The following is a 26,506-nucleotide window of genomic DNA, read 5'->3' on the forward strand; positions in this document are numbered from 1 at the left end:
AACATTAAAATACATCAAATATCACAGATTAAAAACTTCCCTAAACAAGGCTGCCTTTAGGTATTTTCTATATGTCAGGTAGTTGTTTATCTCTCTGACCTCTTGATGGGTTATAATAATAATAATAATTTATTTATACCCCGCCCATCTGGCCGGGTTTCCCCAGCCACTCTGGGCAGCTGGGTGGGCGTTCCACAGGGCGGGTGCCACTACCGAGAAGGCCCTCTGCCTGGTTCCCTGTAGCTTTGCTTCTCGCAGTGAGGGAACCGCCAGAAGGCCCTCTGCGCTGGACCTCAGTGTCCGGGCAGAACGATAGAGGTGGAGACGCTCCTTCAGGTATACTGGACCGAGGCCATCGGTAAGTCGGACTGCTGCACTATATTGTCTCCCAGCCTTATCTGGAACTGGGACCTGCTTTCTTGGAAAACGTATCTTTCTAGCTGTCAGTAGATACCTGAGCCATGTGCTTTTAGCCCTAACCACATCATTGGCATTGTCACCATGGATCCCTCTGTTTCTTCTTCCAAGCTAGTGATCTGACAGGCACTGTGTGAGCATAGACCTGACTGCTGGATTGGACTAGGAAATCCCTAAACAGGGACCCTCCCCGAGTCATCCTGACCAGCACTTCGCCCAGTGACAGCACGAGCAGCGGGTCAGGGCAGCGGGTCAGGAGGAGGGAATGGCTCTCAAGACATCTCAGAGCCTAGGCACCAACCCAGCTGGCCAGAGGAGGAAGGACAGTGCAGCGAGGTGCATTGCCGAAGGACGGGAGAAGGAACGTGGCCCCTTCTGGCACCCGAACTGAGGCGCACGCCCACACACGGCTGGGGGGGGGAGGTGCTTTGGGGTGCCCAGGCTTTTATGCTGGCTGAAGAGCCGGAAGCAGCCATTGCCATGTTCTGAATCAGACCAGGCAGTCATGTTTTCTGATATCTCTGCACTGTAAAACTATGAAAGACAGAGCGGACTGGAGTGTCTTTACTAGAGAGTAGCCGCAACAATCCCCTGACACGTATGCCAATAGCCAGAGTGCATTTTTACATGTCTCCCCCACCTCTCTCTCAAAAAAACACCTTTCTAAAGTTTTTAATCACTCTGATGCCAGAGTGACTACTCATGTTAATGAGGGAGATTTCAGAAAATATCGACAATTGCCATATCAAAACGTTCACATTCTGCCTGACAAGAACCCTCAAAGGCAGCTGAAACTGCAGAAATTAATACATAACAGAGACCAGATTCTTTTTTTAAAGGCCCAGTAATGACTACAGAGGGACGCGGGTGGTGCTGTGGGTTAAACCACAGAGCCTAGGGCTTGTTGATCAGAAAGTCGACGGTTCCAATCCCCGCGACGGGGGCGAGCTCCCGTTGCTCGGTCCCAGCTCCTGCCAACCTAGCAGTTCAAAAGCATGTCAAAGTGCAAGTAGATAAATAAAATTTCCGTTCGCCAGAAGCGGCTTTGTCATGCTGGCCACATGACCTGGAAGCTGTACGCCAGCTCCCTCGGCCAATAACACGAGATGAGCGCCGCAAACATGCTATAATGTTTTTGTTTTAGTTAAATTGTTTAAATTGTAATTAAGGAAATGATTTTTTTTCTCCTTCCGTTAAAGTACAGAAGTTATCCAAATACAAGCAGTTAACTTATTAAACCTGACAATAATTTCATAATTATCTATGTATTTCTAATAGTTTAACCAAATCAGTAATGTTTGATATAACTGTAAAAACTACTCTGAAAATTTACTACAGTACTCCAAAAATGAAGTCTTTCTGTAAAAAAAATGATTTAAAGCAAGTCTTACTGACTAGTGATTTAAATCAAATCCACCCTGGTGGGGAATATGCTGCTTTTTACTCCTCATCTCTTCATCTCTAAAGAGTTCTGTAGAGGATTTTATCACCCCATCAGGCTGAGATCAGGCTGAGGCTTGCAGGGGTCTTTGACCTATTCCTGCAATTTCTGGGTTGCCCCTGGCACACAGGTTTGTCATTCCTGATCGAAGGGGACAAGGCGTTTTATTTATTCCTGGTTGAAGCTATGGGAGCTTCCAACAGCTGAGTGTTAATACAGCAGTGGGTTGGGAGAGAAGCCTGTAAAAAACAGGTAAGTGAATAGCAATTCTCATTTTCCAGGTATATCTGGGGGGGGGGGAGAAGCAGGACCCAGAGATAACGTTCAGCACAAAAAGTTTATTGTTTCTGTTTTGTACATAATTATAAGTCTGTGCCTTGTGGTCAGCTGCACTCTCTCATCTGGTCCCAATGGTGACCTGCCAGACGCGAACAAGGTTATCGGTGTAGCCGGCAAACAGAGTCTGATGGAACAGAGAGGGAGAAACAGTGTTAGGAAGTGATTGGGTGACAGCTTTTTGACAAGGGAGCAACAAGCACTTTGCATAAACCTACTGTTGGATAGAAAGTCAACGGGGGGACTTTGCTGAGAAGCCAGGTTCCTCAGGATGCAGCAGAAAGGGATGGGGGAGAGAGAAGAGGCAGGGCTACCCCACATTGGCACAGCAATTTCTGGAACCTGCTCTGCTTGAGTTTCTCTAGACACATGTAACCAAGATCATTACCAATCACATTCTCCTTTAGTGTCCTTTCTTTTTAGGTAGCTCCTGCCCCCAGGCTTACAAAGTCTTCCTTAGTGATCTGCAAGCTGCTCTGACAGTTGCTTATGGCTGAATAGTAGGGTAAAAATGGCTTGAATGAATGAACAGCAGATTGTGACAAACCCAAGGTGTTCACTTTTTATTGTATTGGGAGATGAGAAGCATCCGGTCCACGGGAAGACCAGAAGGGATAAAATTCTATCACTTCCTGCTTTGTAACTGGAGTTGTAAATGAGAAATGAAAAATTTACCAGGGGGAAACTCACTCCTGAATATTCCCACCTTGAAAGGTCAGCTGTCATTCCTTCAAACTCCACAACTTGCATACTTTAATACACCGTTTATCTGTCAGCTCAAATTATTGGCAGTCTTCTTGGGCAGTGTATCTATGTATTTTATATGTAACAAATTTGACTGGGGAAAAAACTCTGTGTCGGTGTCAAATTTTTAGGAGCCCGGGAAACCAGGATTAGCCACAGCCCTGCTAACACCTCTTCCCTTGGGTGTCCTTCAAGTGCTGATCAGGAAGACACTGTCAGCTGCAGTTGGGGTGAAAGGTTCTGGTTCCTCAAGAAAACCCAAACATGTCACAAGCCCTGTATGGCAAAGGTGGAAGCTCAAAAATGCAGACTTGGACAAATCCCGCTTTCCCACTTCTCCCTTGGCTGGAGGAAGCAGCAGCTCTTTTTAACTTCCTGCATGGCCCTTTGGGCATCTTGCACAGCCTGCTCCAAAATGCTGTTTAAGAGCAACGAGGACAAGACAGGCTGTGGTGACAGTGATGGCCGGCGAATGAGTACCGATTTTAACCTCCGGAATACAGATTTTAGCTGAAGGAGTATAATTTTTAATGTAAATAAGTTTATAGGGGATGTTTAATTACCGTACATCCAATTCTTGTGGTTGTGGCATATGTTGCTGTTGTTAAACTTTTCTGTCTAGACTTTGACTGCAATATTGATTGATTGATTGTACAGCCCAGTTCTTACCTGTCCGTCAGCAGACCAGGCCAATGAGGTGCACTGGGGTGGCTCCGCCTTGCTGCTGGTGCTGATCACTTCTTGCTTGAGCTCATCCACAATGATCTTGCCTTCCAGGTCCTGATGTTAAGAAAGCAGGGGTTAGATCAGGGGTCAGCAAACTTTTTCAGCAGGGGGCTGGTCCACTGTCCCTCAGACCTTGTGGGGGGGCCAGACTATATTTTTTTTGGGGGGGGGGATGAACGAATTCCTAAGCCCCACAAATAACCCAGAGATGCATTTTAAATAAAAGGACAGACTGTCCACAGGCTGGTTTTAGAAGATGATTGGGCAGGATGTGGCCCCCAGGCTTTAGTTTGCCTACCCATGGGTTAGATCAGGCATGTCCAAAGTCTGTTTCGGGGTCGGTCAGTTTATTTCCTGGGGTAAAATCCTAAAAACTCAACAACCCCAACCCTAAATAAAGGTCAACAACCTTGGTCGGCCCTCACACATCTTCACTTCATCCAATATGGCCCTCTTTGAAAAAAGTTTAGACACCCCTGGGTTAGATGGTCAGTTGCCGACTTCTACGCCAAACAGTTTGTTCAATTTCCACCTGCCATTTGCATGCTGTATGTAGTTTGGGCAACAGGCTCAGAAACAGCCTCTGGTTTTCCGCACGGAAGCAAAATCAGACGGCATAGTGTGTTTCATCACAGCACGTCAGACCCCTCGCTTTCAAGCCTGAAATCACTACTCACAATGCACTCCCTTCCATTGCCATTGGTAGCTGTTGCTGCTTCTTGGCTTCACATAATTGTAGAGTTGGGAGGGCCCTAACAGTCATCTAGTCCAACCCCCTGAATATCGTCACTGCTACTATCTGCCTGCTTGCCAAGTACCAGATCTCTTACCAGAGAGGCTATGTCTTCATAAGTAAGAATCTCTGTATCCTCTACCACCATGGCAGTTCAGATTTCAACTTGGAATAGAAGTATGCAAACACATTCAACCACAATTAGATTTGCATCTTCTGTTCAAAAATGAGAAGGGAGTTGCAGGGAGCAGCAGACATCCAGGCAACTGAATCTGATTTTAGATATTAAGATAGAGATTAAGATATTAGATATTGAGAAAGGCCCTTTGCTCTTTAGATGGCAGAATGGGTAAACCACATTTAGCCTTGAAATGGTCATTACCTGCCAAAGAAAGGCACATTCCGCAGCCCATACCAATTAATTTGTGTACAATGCTTTGCATAACTTAAGTTTCTTTTTACCATATAAGGAGCTATGCCAGCCTGACCCCTGAACATCCTGCTCTGGCCTGCTGAGATCTCAGAAGCTCAAAGTATAAATTCAAGGAACTTCAGCTGCAGGAGCCTAACACAGCTCTCCCAGGACTGCCAAGGAAGAAATGTCAAGGAAGGGAACACCAATTTAATTCTGATAAGGAAAACAAGACCCAAGCTGGGAGAAGAGCTAACCTCGTGCATTCTTCCCAAACCTTCAACAGCCAACACCAAGCTCTTAACTTACCCATATCTTGATGCTGGGTCCAGTGGCTGCACACAGCCAGTAGCGGTTGGGGCTGAAGCATAAGGCGTTGATGATGTCTCCACCATCCAGGGTGTACAGGTGCTTGCCTTCGTTCAAGTCCCACAGCATAGCCTGGCCGTCCTGCGGTGGAAGAAAGCAGACATTGGATTTAAAGCCCCCAAGTCCAGAATGATTTTGCAATGGAAAAGGGCAATAGGCTGTGAATCGTAATGTGTCCAAGCCTCCCCATTCCTCCCAGCACTTACTCAAGGCCGCTAAAAAGCTGTGGCATTGAACTTGTTAATTCATGCACACCCTATCCCTCCAACAGAAATTGTCCGGGGGAGGGGGGGGAGGAACCTTTCTCCAAAGCAACAGATCTCCCCCCACCCAATGTTTGACAGCTCAGAAACAGCCTCTGAGTATCAGCATGGTAGTAAGTCAGATGGCATGTATGTTTCATCACAGCAGTCAGGATTTTCTGACTAGATCTCGACAGGATGGTAAAGTGCTAAATGTCACTAAGCAGGCAAGAGCGCTGAGCTAGGCAGAAGAAAAGGGGGCAGCACCTTTCAAGCCATCTTGCTCACATGCTCCATTCTAAAAGCATAATTTCATGTAGATCAAGCATCCCAGAAAACCTCCCCCAAATGAGATTTCCTCCTTCCCTGAAGGTTTTAAAGCAGAGGTTGGATAGCCATCTGTCATGGATGCTTTAACTGATGCTTCTGGCATGGTGGGGGGTTGGACTAGATGACCCCTGGGATCCCTTCCAACTCTACAATTCTGAATTAGCTGGAGAAGCTTCCTCTGCTCCTAGATTGCTTTTAATCAGAAAGTTATTTCTGCAGTCTATTCTGAGGATATGTCCACAATACAAACTCCAGAACTGTTTTTAACAGTTTTGATGCCATACTCTCTACTATGTTTTCCCGAAAATAAGACACTGTCTTATATTTATTTTTCCTCAAGAAGACACACTACGGCTTATTTTCAGGGGATGTCTTATTTTTATTACGCGTCCAGCCTCGCCTCTTCCTTGGCACCCTCCAGAACTGCGCCTATCACCATGTCTTATTTGGGGGGTATGACTTATATTGCGCAAATGCTTAGAAATCCTGCTATGGCTTATTTTATTGGTATGTCTTATTTTGGGGAAAACAGGGTATGTATCAGAAGAAGGGACAGTGTTCCTTGGGCTGGAAAAAGCCCCCCCCCCCCGATCGATACTTAGAAGAGCTGAAAAAGCTGTGCCTTGTTTCTGTAACCGCTACCTGCTACGCAGAGACACCCATTTCCTCACCACAGAGAGGACCACGCTTAGCAGATAAATGGCAGTGGCAAGTGGGGCCTGGGGAGGATCCAGAGGACCATATTTGGCCCCCAAGCCTGAGGCTCTCCATCGATTCAGGGAAACGGCATAGCCCAGTGGTACAGCACCTGCTCTCATGCAGAAGCTCCTAGGATCAGTACCCAGTATCTTCCAGTTAGGGCCGAAAAAGAACCATTGCCTGAAGAGCTGCTGCCACTCAGCATACATGACACTGTGCGAGATAGACCAATGGTCTGACTCTGTATAAGGCAGCTCCCTGTGTTCCTGTTGTAGGAGGTGTGCAGGTAAGAAAGACAGACCCTCAGCTCCAACTCCCCTCTGTCAGCAATTAGAAGGCTGGTGAAAAGGAAGAATGCATTTCATTTTGGAGCTAGAATCCTGGATTTCCTTACTGGAAATGGAAGAGGGCTTCCCCCTCCCTCCATGACAAGCATGGAAATGCATGATACTAGCCACCCTAGCGGACTAGTAACTTATTTACAAGTCTAGGTTAGATGCTTCTAGCGAGAACACGACACACATGAGCTAACTCCCAAGTACCTTGAGCTAAGTCGTTCACAACGACTGCCCAGGTTTCTTTTGGTGTCTCTCTCTCTCTCTCTCCCCCTAATAAACCATACACCTGGCCAGTTTATAGTGGAAGGCTTACTGATTTACCAGATAAGCAGAAGTGTAGGGAAAGAAGAAAAGTAGTTCCTCTCCACCCCGTCTGGTTTATTATTAACAAATAAATAGTTACACTGCTTTGTATTGAAAGTATCTAAAGCAATGTATAACGCAGAATTTATAAAACGCAACGAAGAAAATAAATCAATGCAAAACCATACTTCAGGGAACCAGGCAGAGGGCCTTCTCGGTAGTGGCACCCGCCCTGTGGAACGTCCTCCCACCAGATGTCAAAGAGAAAAACAACTACCAGATTTTTAGAAAACATCTGAAGGCAGCCCTGTTTAGGGAAGCTTTTAATGTTTAATAGATTATTGTATTTTAATATTCTATTGGAAGCCGCCCAGAGTGGCTGGGGAAACCCAGCCAGATGGGCGGGGTATGTATAAATAAAATGAATGAATGAGTGAATGAATGAATAATAATAATAATGAATTCATACACAATCCAATTTGATGTTTGTGTGTGGAGGTAATATGACTTACTGGGGAAAGCTTGTCTGAGCAAGTAAGCTTTAGGCACACGGCTATACAGTACGTTTGCACGGGTTCAACCTCTTGAGGGGAGGCTTGCCACAGAGACTTACCTTGCCACCTGAAGCACACAGGGAGCCGTCGGGCGAGACTGTCACTGTGTTCAAGTAGCCAGTGTGCCCAATGTGGTTGGTCTTCAGCTTGCAGTTAGCCAAGTTCCACACCTGCAAGATGGGGAGAGTAGAAACTCAAAACTGATTCGCTGATGCTCTAGCTGTGTGATCAAATTCCTGATCCAGAGATTGTTGAAAAGCATCCCACCCCTTCGGGTAATTTACAGCCTGCCTAACAAAACCGGTGCCTGTGTAATAGAAGTATAACTGAACGTCTGATACATAATAAAACATGGCTGTTTGATGCAGGCCTATTTAGTGAAGAGCAGTCCTCCAACATATCTCCTCTCTTTGCAAGACTGCCTAAGCAGAATTCTACTCCTGCTCCAATCGGGGCACCGACGAAGAGACTGTATTACACATTGAGTCGCCTATGCTAAGAGGACAAGAGAACACCCTACTGTTTACAAGCTGCTGCAAATCTGATGGACCCCTGTGGCCCCAATTCTCCCTCCAACACCCCTCCCACACCTTGGCTTTAGGACTTTTGCTTCACTAGATGAATAGAGAGGTGACGATATTCCAGTGCACCCCAAAGTCCTGCCCCTCCTTACCAGAAGATCTGAAGGGCTGGTTCCAGATTATCAAGAGAGGACAGGAAAGAGAATGCTTGTGCATCATTTAGACACTTCCAGGGGGAGGCCCTAGACAGAGATTTGAGGATTAAGGCTGATATTCGACTCACCTTCACGAGCTTGTCCCAGCCACAGGAGACAATGATGGGGTTGCTGCTGTTGGGGGAGAAGCGCACACAGGACACCCACTCCGAATGGCTCTCGTCCTGAGTAGGGAAAAAAGAAGGTATGACAGCTCTCAGTACAAGCTGGTAACAGGTTGTTACAGAGAAACCACCATTCTGAAAATTAACATTTAAGCACATGCTTCACCGCCTAGTTCTAACTCCTTAGCAATACCGGGTAAGGAAGCCTGAGCACATCTAACTACATTTCCACATGTCTTCCCCATTCTCTTTGGCTCCATTCTTCCCTGCCTTCTGTTATCTCCACCTCCACCTCCTGCTTGTAAGCTGCATGGGGCACCGACTTACTAGCGTGCTTAGTTTGTACTAGAAATCAGGCTTTTAGCGTTGCAGCTCCAGCCCTCTAGAAGGATGAGATGGACACTGAAAGGGTGGGATAAAAATGTTACTTCTATGTAAATCACAGACCGAAGCAGGATCCAACCCGTCTTTTCTCCACAAGCGTAAATCGAGCAGTGGAAGTTTTCCCTTTTCTGAGCACCTGCAACAACTGTCTGGACAAACAGCTGCTAAAGGCACACCAAGGCTTTTATACATTTGGTGCTTCATTTAAATTATATCATGGTGTTGCTTTTAAAAGACTGTTTATTGTATTTGATTTATTTTATATTTGTGACCCACACACAAGACACAGTTGATTGGGTGATATATATTTTAAAAATCTAAAACAAAGGGAGGTGAACTTTAGTGGTATTCAGTGCCCAGATCTGAGAGGGAGGGGAGGCTCACCTGCACAGTGTACTTGCAGACTCCCAGGGTATTCCAGAGTTTGATGGTTTTGTCCCTGGACCCTGAGACAATCTGGCGGTTGTCAGAAGAGAAAGCCACACTCAGCACATCCTTGGTGTGGCCCACAAAACGCCGGGTGGTGGTGCCTCTGAAAGGGAGATGTCATTTCATTACAAACCCAGTGCAACACAGGAAAGGAAAAGCCCCTCAGACCAAATCTTTTCCCCCTGCCTTGCCATGCTATCTCCTGTAACCCCCTTCCCTTGCAAAGACCCTCCCCTTCTGGTTTTGATCTCCTCCTAGGGCCCTTAAGGTTAATTTTCAAAGAGGATCTCCTGCTTCAATGGAACTTTTCCGGGAGATGGGACAGGACCACGTCCCTGACTCCAATTTCAGTAGCCAATGAGTGCTAAATAGAGGGAAGCAGAGCTTCTCCTACCACCTTGTGTAGCTCTCATAGGGTGAGCAACTAACCAACCAGCAACAAGGTTTCCCCTTTGATCTACACTGAACCGAGTCCATTCCCCAAACTTTGGGAAATGAAAGGGGCATGAAGGATCTGAGAATTTCTCAGCACCCTCACTGCGGAACCATGACAAGGGCAACCTGAAATGTCCTGTATGGGGAAATGTGGAATTCCAAAAACCCGCCAGAAACAGATGTCCCCTTCCAACTGATTTCCCCTTCCCTTCCCCTTTCCAATAAAAAAGCTTCCATTTTCTCAGTCTCTCCTGTAGTGTCCCATCATAATTGCAGGACGTATCATCAAACCCCAGTGGAGTCTGTAGATTATGTGTCAGATCTAATCATCGGGACAGGAGGAAGCAAGCTCAAAAAACCCTGATCCCAAAGCAACCAGTGATAAAAACAGGAAACCGTACTTGGAATAAAAACCTAGAAGAAAATGGGAAGCCACGGGATAACTTGGCAGAGTGAAACATATAATCAATCTGCTGAGGACAATCCTTTTCAATGAACACAGACCCTGTTTCCCCAATCTACACTCACGTGGTAAGATCCCAGAGGCGCAGCGTGCCGTCCCATGAGCCAGAGAGGGCAAACTGCCCATCTGAGGAGATAACCACATCGCTGACAAAGTGGGAGTGGCCCCGAAGGGCTCTCTGGGGGATCCCGTAGTTGGTTTCATCTCGAGTCAGCTTCCACATAATGATCGTCTTGTCTGTAAAAGGGGAAAAATAGCAAATGGTTCTTCCACAGATTTTCTCAAAACTGAGATAGATATTACCCGGGGGGGGGGGGGGGAAGAGGCATCCCATTCCTTTACTACTCATTCCCTGAATCAGGCTGCTGCACCTAAAATCCCATACTCCACTGTGACCAAGTTCCTAGTGAGGGAGTAAAGTCATGCCTGGACTGTACCACTTCAGACTGGAGGTGGGCACTTGCCTAGCTGAATGCGCCACCTTGCCAAACACTTTTCTGCACACAGAAAGCTAGCATTTCAGGGAGATGGCTAGGTTATAATACTTCTCCCCAACATCTAGCTTTCCATGTGAAGGGAAGTGTGTGGCTGGAGGAGCACTCAAGTTATACCAGCCCCCACTTGCATTCTGAAGTGTTACAATCCAGACTCTGCTTTACCATCTCAGTGAAGACCGGACTAGCCAAGGCTTCCTGCAAACTCTTAACATGCCCTCACTTGAAACCACATGATAAAGATGCAGTTCCTAACCACAATTCCCTTGGAGAGAAAAGTCCTCTCAAACCAGAGATTGCCTTCAAATACACACAATTATGACCCAGCTTTTACAGCTTTACCAGGAATTAACTGTAGGTCTCAGCATCTAGATCCAAATACGAGGTATCCTTTGTAATACCCCAGTACTAACCCCTTTTAGACATCCACCTGTGCACTAATATCACAGAGAAAGCTATCCTCGGTTAGTATTGGCTCACATCACCAAATAGGTTGCTTGCTCCTTCTCTGGCATAATCTAGGCTCAGAAAGCAACCACCCTTCAAACAATGTGCTAAGGATGTAATGCCTGGTATAGCAGTTAAGAGCAGAGAACACCCATGAGGTGCCAACCAACAGCAGGACCAACCACTAGGGATCATGGGAACTGTAGTCCAACAACATCTGGAGAGTACCACTTTGGCTACCCCCCCCCTGGGTTAGCATGTCAGACTGGGACCAGAGAGACCCCAGGGTTCAAATCCCCACTAAGCAACATAGCTCACAGGGCCAGCGACAGAATTGTTTAGCCTCACCTGCCCTACAAAGTGTGACACTAAACAGGCTGCCACACACACCAACTTGAGTGTGTTGGAGTAAAGGTGGGGTATAAACTAACAGTACAGAAATTAAAGTCCGAAATCAGCCTTCCTAAGCAAGAGCTGTTAATTAATGGGTGGAAATTCACTGCCCTTCCCCTCTAACCCACAAGTATGAATGATCAGCTGTAGAGCCTCATTCCTGAATTGCAGGCTTGCTCCTGGCCACTTTTGATTGGCTTCGAAGGCCGAAAGCTCCCTTTCGAGAACAGATCCTCTCCTGCCCCATCATAATTGCAGGACATGTCTTCAGACCTCATGAAGATCAGCAGACTAGTGTCAAATTTAATCATCAGGGCTAGGAAGAAAGAGAAGCAGGTGGGCCTTGCTACATACTGTACACCTCATTTTCTGCCTGAATCTGCTCAGACGGCCTAGTCAGTACAGCATGCGACGCTTATATCTCAGGGTTGTGGGTTCGAGCCCCACATTGGACAAAATATTCTTGCATTGCAGGGGGTTGGACTAGATGACCCTCGTGGTTCCTTCCCACTCATATGATTCTGTGGCTGACCCCTTGCTATTCATTTGGTTTCCCCTATCCTCTTACTTTAATCGCCCCCCATAAAAAACCCTATGGGCCTAGGAGCCTCCCCAGACCCTCACACTGCCTAACACGTGATTGTCTCTTTCCTTATGCCCCATTCCCAATTACATGTAGATGGGGCTGCATGGTCCCATCCTTCACCTCACACGCAACAACTGAGCGCTTCTCCTTCCCACCCGCATTACACGGTGGTCTCTCCCATCCCGTTCCACGCTTTCCTCCCCGCGTCCCCCGCGCCGCCTCGCAAGTTGGCGTTTCCCGGCCCGGCCCTCCGTTACCGCGTGAAGCGGAGAGGATCATGTCCGGGAACTGAGGGGTGGTGGCGATCTGGGTCACCCAGCCGTTGTGGCCCTTCAGGGTGCCACGCAGGGTCATCTGCTCCGTCATGGCGGCGGCTGAGAAGGCTCGAGCTCCCGCGGCAGGCGGAGGATGGAGGCGGATTCACCGGCGGCCCTTAGCCCGGACCTGCCAGCTCGCTGAGGCCCAGGGAGAGAAAGGAAGCGGCGGCCTCTTCCGGAAGCGGAAATAACCTCTCCCGGCGCCCTCTCGCGGCGGCGGCGCCGACGTACAGCAACATGGCGGCCCTCACGTCAACCGTACGAACGACCCGACAGAGCGCCTTGCGCTGGGCCCCGCTCCCTCAGCCTCGCGGAGGCAAATTGCGACGCGCAATGCTGCGAATCCATAAGTACAAGACGCGGCGGCACGCTTCTTACAAAATATTGTTTGCCGCAGCCGCTTCCCCACCAGCAGCCAATATGGCGGCGCCCTGGCGCTTTACATCTCGCGATATCTTGCGACGAAACTTCTCCGTCCATGTTTCCCTGCTGGCTGTAGACTTGAGGGAAAAATCAATCTGTTTGTCCCTTGCAAGCTACTTCATTCTCCCGCGTGAAAATCCATGTTGCATATGGCAACCAGGCCCGTTGTTAAATACAAGTCTAGTTTAGTATTCCCAGGAGATCCATTAAAATCATAATCAAAATTCCACAGAAGTCTTAGGCAGATGGCATTCATTTCCATTATAAATGCCTTGATGTACTACATCCGTCACCAACTTTGTACTCTCCAGATGTTTTTGGACCCTTAACTATTGAGAGCTGTAGTCCAAAACACCTGGAATCATAGTAGAGTTGGAATTGTCCATGAGGATCATCTAGTCCAGCCCCCTGCAATGCAGAAATTTTTCACCTAGGAATCTCGCCCAACATGGGGCTCAAAACCCACAACCCTGGGATTAAGTGTCTTGTCCTCAACCGACTGAGCTATCCAGTTGGAGCACCAGGTTTGTGAAAGCTGATGTTGTTGGCATCCATATATCTTGAGAAACGATTAAGTTGTGCCTCCAGGGGTGAAGTCAAACGGCTGCACAAGCAGCAGCAATGTGACCTTTCCAGGGCACAAGCCTGAACAGTGTGTATGGAGGTCCTGGGCTGCCCAGATGACAAGACCACCCCCCTCCCCTTGCTGATGTGGTTGAAAGGAAACCACAGCAATACGTTTGGCACCAGCTTGGCTGCAGGAGTTGCTGGAAGGAGGGGTACAAGATGCCATCCAACCATCTTAAGGACTCCACTCCAGATTTGTGTCGGGTTTACTCTTTCGCCTTTTCGTCTCCTGAAAATATCCCACAAGCCTTCCCAGGTTGATGAGCCCCATCTGCTCCTCACTTCTCTGTACAGGGTGTGACCATTGGACCCACTTAATATCCTTTATTGATAGAATCATAGCTCCTTCTTTCAAAGCTAGATACAACAACCGGTTGACGTCCATCTCCCCCTTCTTTTCCACCCCTTCCCCAATTGCTAACTTGCATTTGCTGATTTTTCCATGAAATATTGATGATGGGGATTTAATAGTTATTCCCTGTTTTTCTATTAAAACAACCCTCATAGTGGCCTATAGTGAAAAGCAACAGAAATGCAATGTAAAAATGCTGAAATCACATATTCAATATAATATCAAGAACAGCAATACAGTACTGTAATATTTTCCTGTTGCTAAGTCTCTTGCTACCCTCCAGCACAGCAGAGTTTATGGGGATCTGGCTCAGATTCCCCAAAGGATCACTCCATGGTGTTTTCCCTTTGGCAACTGGCTGGAGGTTATGACCTGAACCAATATACAGTCCCTCTTCTTGAGAACCTAAATGCTGTACATTTTTGCACACAAATCTATGCATGTTGCTGCTGTGGATTCAGAGGTTGCAGATGCTGTTGAGCTGCTGGGAGAATACCGGTAAACTCTGCCTGCAATCCTATACACTCACTAAGTTCAATTTATAGCCTGAAGGTCTTAGCAGTGGCAGTAATGACAGGCAATAACCCCCACTGAGACTAGAGTGACTCAGACCCAAGAATGATGTGTCAGCAGATTCCTTTTGACTGCCATGGCTTTCATACCAGTCATGCTTTCCCAATCAGCCACAGTAGCTCAGAGAAGGCATACAGCTGAGTTTCTGTAGTGTAGTGGTTATCACGTCCGCCTCACACGCGAAAGGTCCCTGGTTCGAAACCGGGCAGAAACAGCCTTACATTTTTACCTTCCTTCTACATTAATGGAGACTGCAGATCAAAACTCCAATTGAATTGATAAGTTAAAAATAGTCTGTTTTATCTCCCACCTCCCATTGGTATTTATTTGTAAATTCATTAACCAACAAAATAAGTCTGTTTTGTTTCAAAGTACTGTAGGATTTTGTGCTGATACTGAGAAATGAAATGCTTGCATCTTGCAAGCCCATTAAATTTTGGAGAAGTTCAGAGAAAACTAAATAAAGTGTGTGACTTGATTTTTTTTTATTTTTGTTAAAAAGACACATAAAATCATACAAACTTTCACCTGTAGGTTTATTGCTTGTTCACAATCAAGTTTGAATATTATATCCAATCTGGCAGGTATGCCCATTCATTCAGGTGATCACTCATTGTTCAGACAACCGTATTCTAACAGTACTACTGTATTCATATTTTGTAAGTCCCATTTACTCAATGAAGATAAAACTTCATTGAAATCAATAGGATTTACTTTAGAGTAGTTGTAGAGGACTGTGCTGAAAGGCTACGTTATTCATTAAACTCTGGTCTAGAATGGGGATGGGGAATATGGGATTCTCCAGATGTTGCTAGACAATCCCCCCCCCCCCCAGTTTCAGCTTCTGGGTCACCCTGAAGGGCAGTCCTGCATGCAGCACATTGCAGTAACCCAGTCTGGAGATTTCCAGTGCATTGACAACAGTAGTCAGACTATCCCTGTTCCAGAAATAGCCATAGCTATCTTACCAACCCAAACTGATAAAATATACCCTTGGCCACCTGCGCCTCTTGCAATAAAGATGGGTCTGGATGAAACCCCAGACTACAACTCTCTTCAATCCCTCAACATTGGCCATGATGGTTGGGGCTGATAGGGATTTTATTTTATTAGATTTATATGCCACCCTTAATCATAAGTTTTCAGGGCATTTCACGGAATAAAATATAGGATAAACAAGTAAATGTTGGAGACTCGGAGTCCAACAACATATGGTGGACAACAAGTACCCCATCAGTAATTTTCAAGCTAAAAAAAGGTGGCTTCTCTCTCCTCCCCCCCCCCACCCCATTTTATTTCCAGGACATGAAGGTACAAATTATATGTGGTTTAAGCCTCCAAGTCCACATCGCAGTAACCTGCAGAGCTGCTGCCAGCCAGTGTTCATAATTTGGAGCAATAAAGACCAGTGGCCCAACTAAGTATAAGGCAGTTTACCTTGTTGCCCTGGAAATGATGCCCCTTCTAAAGTCCTGCCACCAGGCTGGATGCTTTATGGTTCACATGCGTATTAATATTTTTGATTTCTGGCTATTGCAGATGAGTGTTTTCTGGAAGCCACCTTGAGAGACTTGCCCCTCTTGCATTATAACGTTTTAAATAAACAATAAATCCGTTGCACTCGGTGGGACCTTCTTCGAATATGTGCAGGATAGCACTGTAGGTAGTTTTCATGCAGCATTTGCCCAATAATTAACGTGTGGGGACGGAATGCCTAATACAAAGGGGCTACCAATTAAGTATGCATGCAGCTCCATCATCGCGGAATCAAATTTCAGGAGCTCTCATACAGCTCGGCGACTACCTGTTCTAAGCGTTAGCTGAATGTTACCTTCGTCCATTCCCCCTTAGACGCCTCCTGTGCTTCCTCGCACCTGGGAAGTGCGGGGGGTACCCCCCCAAAAAGACCCCAACCAACCAGCACATTTAAATGATTAGATACGAGATAGTAAAAATAACAATAAAAACACTCCCCCTCTCTTCTCCCTCCCCCCGCCCGCACCGCGGTGGTAATATTGAAGCTAGGCATAGTCGGCGAGTTCCATATCGGACCTGAGTGAAAACTGTAACTATTAAGATCGTCTCCAACGGTGTGACAGAAGGAAGGCGGGGGGGTGGGGGAGAAGAGACGGACATATGCAAATTTGTTCTTTTACGTCAGCCTCACCACACTATATATACCCTGATGCCCGGTTTATTTCTCAGTGGCGCTCCGGACAGCTGGCAGCGCGCTGCCCTCGCGGGAGGGTGGAAGGATGGTTCGCGGAAGCCGGCAGGGATCCCGGCAGGGAAGGCGTCAAGGAAGCCGGCAGGGAAGGCGTCAAGGAAGCCGGCAGGGAAGCTCCGTGCTTCACTCCGAGGCAGAAGGTTCGAGCGCCCCTCCGTCTGCAACTATTCCTGAACCGTCCACTTCCGAATCCTCTGGGAGAGGAAAGAAGCGCCTTTCCGGCCCTTTATCTCAGCTTATCCTGAAGGCTTTCGAGGGCTCCAGCTCGCGGAAAGGCGTGTCGCTGGCAGCCTTGAAGAAATTCCTCAGGGAAGGAGGGTACAACCTGAACAGGAACAAAAATAGCCACCTCAAACGGGAGCTGCATAAACTGGTATCGAATGGGGTCTTGATCCGCTTAACCGGCAGCGGCGCTTCGGGATCCTTCAAGCATGGCGGGAAAGCCCTGCCGAAGAAATCTGCCAAGCCTGAAACGAGGAAAGTGAAGAAAACGGCGGCTGCCAACAAAAGGCCAGCGTCGGCTAGCAGGGATCCGAGAAAGAAGGCGAAGAAACAGCCGGCAGTTTCTAAACCAAAAGGTGTCCGAAGTAGTAGAAAGACAGCCGTCCCTGTCAGGAGACGGCAGCTCAACAAGCATTCAACGGTGAAAGGTTCTTAAATACTGTACAAAGAAAGCCCAGCAGTTTACTTTAATATCTTTAAAAAGGCTCTTTTAAGAGCCACTCAAGACTCGCTGAAAGAGCTGCTGCATTTCCAGATTAAAAGCGCGCTGCTTAAAGACCTCTGAAGTGCTTTGCCTATTAGTGCTGCTTGTCTCCTGACATCTGGATTTATCGCTTCGGTAGTTTTAGATTAGGTGTAATCGAAAGGTTAAATAGGATGATGGTACAGGTAATAAAAACCGAGAGTGCTGTGGTGTGGAAACTCGGGACCTAAAACACTGAAAGTTTGGCTAATCTAGTATTAATCCATAAAAATACCTTGTCTATTGCATTACTTTTACACATTCTACCAAATGAAAAAAAAAAACAGAGAGCCACTATCCAATTTATGCCTACCGTAGTTACAGGTACCGTAGGTAGCCGTGTTGGTCTGAGTCAAAGCAAAATAAAAAAATTCCTTCAGTAGCACCTTAAGGACCAACTAAGTTTTTATTTTGGTATGAGCTTTCGTGTGCATGCACACTTTCAGATACACTGAAACAGAATCAACCAGACCCTTATGTATATTCAGAGGGTGGGCATGGGTGATGGGCTAATAGGAGTGGTGAACCTAGCCATCAACAGGTTCACCACTCCTATCAGCCCACCCCCCCACCCTCTGAATATACATAAGGGTCTGGTTGATTCTGTTTCAGTGTATCTGACAGTGCATGCACACAAAAGCTCATACCAAAATAAAAACTTAGTTGGTCTTTAAGGTGCTACTGAAGGAATTTTTTTATTTCAATTTATGCCTGTTAAACTAAGGTCTGGGTTACAGAGATGCTTCAGCTCAATTCAGTTTTAACAAAATAGTGATTTGTACATTTAAATATAAATCAAAATCTCAGCACAACATTGTAATATGAAGCATGGGCACAGCCAGGATTTATGTTGGGGGATGGGAGGCAGGACACCCACCAGTCATCCTCTAGCAGATTTGGAATGAAATGTCTGAACAACTGTTTTAAATTATGGTCTTTTGACCCCCCCCCCCAAGTGCTCAGAAAAATCTGAAAATCTTGCTAGAATATCTACTTTTAAGTATTTTTTTATTTACTTGGCTTGGGGAGGGATGTCCCCCCTGCCCTCCGTGGCTACACCCATGAAATTAAGACCCACTGTCTTTATTTCTGACAACCAAAAAATCCACTCCAAGCCACAACCTTTTGAAAATGGTCATTCCCTATAGCTGTAGAGAAAAGTAAAAAAATACAATTAGAGAAGTGGGGAGGAGACTAAGTTATTAGTGCTGTGCTTTTGTTCCAAATATTTTATAATTAACTACAAGGTTTAGCTCAGCTGGTAGAGCATGAGACTCTTGATCTTAGGGTCATGGGTTTGAGCCCCATGTTGGGCGAAAATTTCTGTATCACAGGGGGTTGGAATGGATGGCCCTTGTGATCCCTTCCAACTCTACAATATCCATAAAATATGAAACACGTGCAGCAGCAGAATCCTATACAGTACATACAAGCAAATATTTCAATGGAACTTCCAAGCAAGTGAGTGGACAATTGCAGCTAAATGGACTTTTCACTCATCAGTTATGAAAAATGAGTCTTCAACACTACTTCTGTTCCAGCTCGTAGAAAGTTTTGGATTGGCTTTGAAAAGAGCCTCTAGTTTTTCTGACATCATGCAGAGAAATGTCTTCATTGTCCTTTGACAGGGACACAACCGGATTTTACTGTCGCACTGGAAGATCCAGCAGCTTCGCCACTGCTTGTTTTCAGTTTTGTTGATGGTAGCAAAGCTTGAACACCACCCAGCACAATGGCAACTCCTTCTACCAGTTTCTGCAGCTCCTCATCATTCTGCACAACAAGCTGGATGTGGTGTAGGATAATTTACTACCTTTAGCCAGCCAGCTCCAGGATTTCAGCACGGAGGTATTCCAGGACTGCAGCCAGAGACAGGGGCTCCTGCTCCAATTTGCTTTGCATACTTCCCTTTCTGAAGCAGCCTGTGTACTCTAACCACTGGAAACTGCAACCTTGCCCTTGTGGACTGAGTCCTTGTCTTGACTCTCATTTCCCCACTAGTCTTGCCACGAGCAGACACAATTCTGCTTTCCATCCTGCTCTACAGCAAAAGCACCTTGTGATCTCATTCATAGACTGAAGTGGGGCAGGGAGGGAATAAGCCTGCCTAAATCTGATTGGTCAAGGCCTGTAAACCAATAAGGAACGAGATTCTGATTTATCCAGTAAGGAAAAAAGGGCATATTATTCCCAGTGAGAACTATCAAATCTGTGTTCATATATTTATTTATACTGTAAAGTCATTTACACAGTGTACTGCTTTTCATTTTTTTAAAAAAACCCAAAGCAGATTACAATAACCATGCACATATACGATTTTTTTTAAAAAAAACCCTAGAAATTTAAAACCAGAGATCTTCAGCTATTGCAGGAATATATTTTCTTAATTGTCTGCAGAAGCTTGGTGGGATAGAAAAGTTTTCAGCGTATGTTTAAAGGTTAAATCAGAAGGCGCTTGCTGAATCTCTGTTGGAAGAATATTCCACAGGAATGGGCCAATGTTTCAAGTCACTCAGTTTCGTGTAACTATGAGGTTAGCCTTGCTAACTTGTGGAATGGCCCAGCGAGCATCATGGCTGTTGATCCAAACCATGGTCTCCCAGGTCTTTGACACTCGAACCCATGGGTAGGCAAACTAAGGCCCAGGGGCTGGATCTGGCCCAATCGCCTTCTAAATGCGGCCTGCGGACGGTCCGGGAATCAGCGTGTTTTTACATGAGTAGAATGTGTCCTTTTATTTAAAATGCATCTCTGGGTTATTTGTGGGGCATAGGAATTTGTTCATTCCCCCCCCATTATAGCCCAGCCCCCCACAAAGTCTGAGGGACAGTGGAACGGCCCACTGCTGAAAAAGTTTGCTGACCATTGCTCTAACCATTTTGCTACAATGGCAGAAATGTGCACACACTGATAGCAACAGGGAGTATTCCTCAGTATCGGGGAAAATATTCACCTCTCTCATTTCACCGAACTCACTTAGAAGGTACCTGTGCTATTGCAACCAGCCAAGGAAGTTGCCGGCACCTCCAATACACAGGGCAAGAAGGATGTGTTGGAAGGATTCGCAGCAAATCCCTGAAACTCAGGAACCCTTAAACACCGTTATAGCTCATTGCTTTCAAACAAGCAATCTGAGTGGATGTGTTCCCTCCGTTTCCTTCCCGCAAACAGCTGCCATTGTTAAACCTGTGGCATGTTTAACAGTGGGGGCAGAGGGGCATTCCTTGCAATAATAAAAGCACGGAAACTCAGTACTGATAGATGGTAAGCCCCAAGCTTTTAGGGCCAGTGTGCCCATTTGGAATGTCAAGAGAGCGCAATGGGCGGCAGCCACAAAATGGCTGCTGTGGAGCGTGTGGCATAGCACAAAATGGCTGCCACTTCTGAAAGAGGAGGAGGAGGGGAGACAGGACCGCAAAATGGTGTGGGCTAACCGTAGGGCTGCCACCTGCCCCTAGACAAACATGGTTGTCGGGGGGGGGCATTTGAGACAGAAGTGTGAGAGGAAGGGGTTTGCATGGGACTGGTCTGTCCAGTAGAAAGTGAGGGCAAGGGAGAGAGAGAGGGAGAGGGAGAGAGAGAGAGATTTTCATACCCTCCAACATTTCTCTGGTGAAAATAGGGGCATCCTATTGAATTATTATTATTATTATTATTATTATTATTATTATTATTATTATTTTCTTCCTGCACATCTGACTATGTTGCTCCAGCCACTCTGGGCAGCTTCTAACGTATGGTATATAAAAATAGAATAAAACATTAAACTTCTTTTTTTTTTAAAAAAAACCCTTCCTTATACAGTGCTTACTTCAGATGTCTTCTAAAGGTTGTATAGTTACTTATCTCCTTGGCTCGGAGGTCACTTGACTCCATACCATCCAACATTTCTCCGATGAAAATAGAGACGTCCTTCCATGCCCTCCAATATTTATCAGGCGAAAATAGGGACGTCCTAAGGAAAAGAGGGACATTCTGGGATCAAATCAGAAACCGGGACGGCTTCTGTAAATCCGGGACTGTCCCTGGGAGAAACGGACACTTGGAAGGTCTGCAGGCATCTGTGGGGCTGCAGTGAGAACAGGGAACTGGACTCTATGGACCTTTGGCCTGATCCGGGGAGCTCTTAAGAAGTGGCCATGGCTTTGAATCGAAACCTATGAATAGATAAAATACTCTGGCTCATAAGACAGTAAAATCAATATTGCAGGCTTACTAGTCATCTTTATTGAATTTTACGTAGTTCTGAAAAAAGACACACATCTATATTAGCAAAATGCAACCTTTCTAAGGCCCTTCCTGCCTTGGGCTTTGGTACCACTATCTCCCTCGCCTAGCTCTGCGCTTGGGCCTTCGCGGGGGAAACGCAGCTTTCCCCTTGGGGTTTTGTTCTTTAGCAGAGGAAACATCTCTGCTCTTGCAGAATCTTGTTTTCTTTGCACTGGCTGTTTCCTTGCTGTGGAGCTTTCCCACACCTTTCGGGCAGGCTGTGCTGTTGTTCTTAGAAGACCTTGACCTTTCCGAAGCGCTTTTGCTGCTAGCCCTTTTTGATTTCTCCGCAGATGCAGCCCTGCTCCTGAGGTTCATGGTGGTCTTCAAAGCAGATGTAGGTCTCCTGCCGGAATAGTGCCGACCTTCAGCTTTTCTACCCAAGTTATCAGATGTGCTAGAAGCAGCTTTTTGGGCAAGCCTCTGCGACCTCCGGGCATTTTTCCTGGGGCATCGTTTCCTCCTGTTGGGAATTCGGAGTTTCTGGCGAGCCTCTCCCGTCTTACCAGCACAGCTCTTGGCGTGCTCCGCTGCTCCTTTTGTTTTTGTGCCAGTGCTGGTGCCGTACCTTCGCCCAACTCGGACTTTCCTCGCCCCTGCAGTCCTTTTGGGGCTTTCAAACATTTTGCTGGCCTTGCTCTGGTGCTTCCTGATGACGAAAAACTTGGAGCCATCGCCGTGAGTCATGCGCACCACGGCGCCTTTCAACACCAAGGCGTGCATTTTCCTCTGAATTCTGGGGCTTTGCCTCCTCACATTGTAGCCCTTGGCGCTGAGCACTTCCTTCAGCTCTTTGAAGGTGAGGCCGTTGTCCGACACACTTGCGGCAATCGCTTGGACAATGAGCCCTGAGATATTAGGGAGGGACTTGATGGTCTTACGAGGAATCAAGCTTCTCTTCCTTTGCATTGACCTCGTAATTATCGACGACCTTTCGAGAAAACGAGTCGCTCCTCTCTTGCCCTGACCTGGCCTCCTTCTCCTAGGAACTGGGGCCTGTGTTCCTACAGGCATCATAACCTCAGTCATTGTCACTTCTTGTGGGGTTGCTGCCCTTCTTTGGTACTCTGTTACTCACTGCATGGAGCCTCTGATGAGACTGACTCGCATGACTCCTGTCCGAAGTATTTATAGATGGAACGGAATCAATCCCAGCCTGCTTCTGTTCCCAACAGCCAATCACCTTCCTCCATTCTGTTCTTGAGAACTCACCTTTCATAAACTTGCCTCACTACCTCATCCCCCTTGTCCTATTAAAAAAAAAGTAGACCTGGCATGGAAATTTAGCAGGTTATACTTTCCCCCACTAGACATCTCCATGTCAGGAAAAGCTTTTTTTCCTTTTCTTTTCAATACTAGATTGCTACTTCGTAAAACCGCAAAAAGCAAGAGCACCTACTTTATTATTAATTTGGACTAACAGTCGGAGCTGATGGAAGGCACTACACACCAGAGAGGCCACCAGAGCTGCAAGAAACAGCCCCACTGGCCTTTTCCCTTAACAATGGCCTCTCCTGCCTGCTGCTCAAAGGAGGCATGGTGTGAATGGGAAGGGAAGCTAAAGAGCCTCCATTTCCCAGCAGCTCACATTCTCCAGAGCAGGCTTTTTACAAATGTTCCATCCCATTGTTGCCTTCTGAAACAGGGCTAGGGAACCAGTAGCACCCCCAAATGTTGATGGAACTCCACCAGTCCAAGCCGGCAGAGACAATGATCGGAGTGATGGGAGCTTTTGGCCAACAGTATCTGGAGCGCCACACAGGGCCCCTCAAGGTGCTGTAAAGGAATTATAAGCCCTGTTAAGTTGGCCAAGACAAGGGGCAGGCATGTGTGAGATACAACATTTTGACCGCTGGTCCTGATGCTGATCTGCGTGAGTGGGTCCATCTCTTCTTCACGGGGTCTTTGCATATGCATGTGGTAGACACATTGACTCAGCACAGAAGAGCAGAATCAACTAATGGAGGTCAGGGATGGGACTAGCAGGTACAACCCCACAACCCCTAACCCACATTTACTATTCCGCTTGGTCCATTGATCAGGGTGACAAGACGATGATAATCAAAATAAAAAGGGGGAGGTTGATGATCGTATTTAAAAAGGAGTACATCTATGGGATGTACCCTGCCTTATTTCTGTGAGTTGTGTCATCACAATGTTGTTCTGTGATGCAACCATGTGACCAGGCTTCCTACAGAACTATCACATGGTTCAGTAACTGAGCTCTGCAGAAGCCTCGCTTACTTTAGTTAGGCTTTTGGTGTGTTCAGGACTAGATAAGGGTTATAAAACGGGAGAGGGATTTCTTCCTTGGAGGAAAACAAAAAAAAACCTATTGGATCTGGGTGGAGTTCAGTCTCTGGCAACTCCCCCTTAAAGAATCATGGCCAGAAGACCACTGGAGAGCTGCCTTGCAGAATATATTGAACTAGATGGTTAAAAAGTCTGACACAGTAGAAGGCTTCTAATGTCAGAAGAACATAAAAAGAAACTCCCGGAGTATCCTAGTCAAGTATCCTGTTTTCACTGTGGCCCTTTGGATCCCTATGGGAAGCCCACAAGCAACAGTCCACTCCCCATTTGTGAATCACAGAAATGAATATTCAGAAGCTTGTGTTCTTGTAATGTAGCACAGCCATTGCAGCTAGTAGCCACTCATAGCTTTACCCTGCATGCATGTGTCTATTCCCTTTTGAAAGCTATCAGACCCTCCAAATCCAGACCCCCCTATTTTCCAGGGATGCCCATGATTTAGAGAAAACGTCCCGGTTTCTGATTTGATCCCGGAATGTCTCACTTTCCCTTAGGCTGTCCTTATTTTCATTGGAGAAATGTTGGAGGGTATGGGGATATCCTACCCCCAAGCCGTCTGAAGACAATCCTGCATATATATATATATATATATATATATATATATATATATATATATATATATATATATAAGTTTAATGTTTTGTTATGTTTTTATATATGTTGGAAGCTGCCCAGAGTGGCCGGGGCAACCCAGTAAGATGTGTGGGGTATAAATAGCAAACTTATCATTATGGAATGGGTTTTCATCAGAGAAATGTAGGAGGGTATGAGCTGTCCAAGTTGGCGGCCATTGCTGCATCTTGCGGAAGCGAAATCTAGAGTTTAGCTGTGTGCTGCACTTCCTTTAGTGTGTACTTCCTTTCGTCTGTCTTGAATCTCACAATAATGAGCTTAATCAAATACTTTGCATTCTAGAATTATGTAAGAAAGATCACCTTAGGTCCTAGTATGATCAGGGAGAAAGGGAAAAAAAATATCTGTCCCTTTTCTCCACATCATGTATGATTTGATATACCTCTGTCATGTCCCCGCTTCTTCACCTTTGCCCCTAAAGTAAGAAGACCCAAGCATTGTAACTTTTCCTCACAGGAGATACTCCATCCCTGCAATCCTTTTACTTATGTTTTTTCTGCTTTCTTTCTGTTAATCTTTGTCTCAGGGCTCATCCATACTTGTGGATTTCTAGGTATGGATCTGAGACGTTTTCCCCGCCTCTTTCCCTGAGAGAACCTGCCGTTTACTGCTGAATCGGGGTGGGTGGGTATCAATCTAGTTTTCTGCGTGTTGACATCAATTTCGAGTCATGAGCAAACCAGGGGTTTTCCCAGCAAAAGCAGCAGGACGAAAGAAAAACCTCTGGGACCCAGGCCTAGAAACCACCAGACAAAGGCAAGAAATGGAGGGCAAAAAACCTGAGAGACTTTCATGGTGGACTGGTGGCCATTCATCCAGCACACAAGCGAAAACTCTGCAGAGAAACAGTACCTGCTGCTTTCTGTAATATTGGGCTGCATCAACATCTTCCTTTATATTGACTCCAGGAACTTTCAGACTCTCTCCACCTCAGTGCTTATAGGATCTTTACTCTTATTATTTAGATCTGAACTATGCCTTCAGGTTGTGTAAAGAAGGGGGGAGGGGGGGTGTTCCGTTCGTTATTTTCAATATTCAACAATTAATAGTTTTTATAATAATAAAAACCCCCGACGGAATATCAGCCAGGAATCTGACCACAGCGTTTTTGACCAATTGATGTTTCAACAACAACAACATAGAATCATAGAGTTGGAAGAGACCACAAGGGCCATCCAGTCCAACACCCTGCCAAGCAGGAAACACCATCAAAGCATTCTTGACATATGCCTGTCAAGCCTCTGCTTAAAGACCTCCAAAGAAGGAGACTCCACCACACTCCTTGGTAGCAAATTCCACTGCCGAACAGCTCTTAAACAGTCCATCTGACTGGCCTGCCCCAGACACTCTGGGTCAGGCATCCCCAAACTTCGGCCCTCCAGATGTTTTGGACTACAATTCCCATCATGCCCGACCACTGGTCCTGTTAGCTAGGGATCATGGGAGTTGTAGGCCAAAACATCTGGAGGGCCGCAGTTTGGGGATGCCTGCTCTAGGTGGCTTCCAACAAAATGTTAAAAAACTAAGAACCTCAAACATTAAAAACCTCCCTGTACAGGGCTGCCTTCAGATGTCTTCTAAAAGTCAGAAATAATAATAATAATAATAATCTTCAAGGGCAAGCCCAAGTACTTCTTGGTGTTCTGAAGGTCTCCCTGCCCTTTATATGTTTGACTGCATAGTGTATAATCATCACTCTAATACCTACTTGGATGTATGGACTGCCCATATAATTTTTGTAAGGCTTACATCAGGGGTCCCCAGACTACGGCCCAGGGGCCGGATGCGGCCCAATTAGCCTGCCAATCCGGCCCGCGACAACCCCCGCCGCCGCCCGCCGCCCGCTCTTACGGCGCGCAGCGTGGCAGCGCTCTTCCGGGTTGGGAAAAAAGCGCCGAAAATCCTTTGTGCG

General features: G+C 46.4%; 3 protein-coding genes and 2 non-coding genes across 5 annotated transcripts; 2 read left to right on the forward strand and 3 right to left on the reverse strand.

The window, feature by feature from the left end:
• Positions 1-2,176: 2,176 nt before the first annotated feature.
• On the reverse strand, positions 2,177-12,577 carry RACK1 (receptor for activated C kinase 1). Its single transcript, XM_035106995.3, has 8 exons — positions 12,373-12,577; positions 10,261-10,432; positions 9,253-9,400; positions 8,449-8,544; positions 7,704-7,814; positions 5,119-5,259; positions 3,608-3,718; positions 2,177-2,321 (listed from the first exon to the last, which is right to left on the reverse strand). The coding sequence occupies exons 1-8, from the start codon at positions 12,479-12,481 to the stop codon at positions 2,256-2,258; spliced, it is 954 nt and encodes a 317-aa protein (XP_034962886.1). The 5' UTR covers positions 12,482-12,577; the 3' UTR covers positions 2,177-2,255.
• LOC118081632 (small nucleolar RNA SNORD95) lies at positions 5,520-5,590 on the reverse strand. The gene has a single exon (XR_004692099.1). It is a non-coding gene; the product is annotated as a small nucleolar RNA SNORD95 (small nucleolar RNA).
• A 1,971-nt stretch (positions 12,578-14,548) lies between the features above and the next one.
• Positions 14,549-14,621, forward strand: TRNAV-CAC (transfer RNA valine (anticodon CAC)). Its single transcript has one exon. It is a non-coding gene; the product is annotated as a tRNA-Val (tRNA).
• Positions 14,622-16,599: 1,978 nt separating this feature from the next.
• On the forward strand, positions 16,600-17,522 carry LOC118080944 (histone H1t-like). Its single transcript, XM_035106997.3, has one exon. The coding sequence runs from the start codon at positions 16,663-16,665 to the stop codon at positions 17,290-17,292; it is 630 nt and encodes a 209-aa protein (XP_034962888.1). The 5' UTR covers positions 16,600-16,662; the 3' UTR covers positions 17,293-17,522.
• A 4,177-nt stretch (positions 17,523-21,699) lies between these two features.
• LOC148687009 (uncharacterized) lies at positions 21,700-22,677 on the reverse strand. The gene has a single exon (XM_088663370.1). The coding sequence runs from the start codon at positions 22,675-22,677 to the stop codon at positions 21,700-21,702; it is 978 nt and encodes a 325-aa protein (XP_088519496.1).
• Positions 22,678-26,506: the final 3,829 nt, after the last annotated feature.

The sequence above is a fragment of the Zootoca vivipara genome, chromosome 2 (assembly GCF_965207765.1).
Source record: "Zootoca vivipara chromosome 2, rZooViv2.hap1.1, whole genome shotgun sequence".
Lineage (NCBI taxonomy): Eukaryota > Metazoa > Chordata > Lepidosauria > Squamata > Lacertidae > Zootoca > Zootoca vivipara.

Coding starts and splice junctions, on each gene's coding strand:
- LOC148687009 (XM_088663370.1), bottom strand. CDS start 22,677: ATGACTGAGGTTATGATGCCTGTAGGAACACAGGCCCCAGTTCCTAGG.
- RACK1 (XM_035106995.3), bottom strand. CDS start 12,481: ATGACGGAGCAGATGACCCTGCGTGGCACCCTGAAGGGCCACAACGGC. Junction 9,401..10,260: donor CGCCTCTGGGATCTTACCAC/GTGAGTGTAGAT, acceptor TCTCCCTTTCAG/AGGCACCACCACCCGGCGTT. Junction 7,815..8,448: donor GCTGGGACAAGCTCGTGAAG/GTGAGTCGAATA, acceptor CCCATCTTGCAG/GTGTGGAACTTGGCTAACTG.
- LOC118080944 (XM_035106997.3), top strand. CDS start 16,663: ATGGTTCGCGGAAGCCGGCAGGGATCCCGGCAGGGAAGGCGTCAAGGA.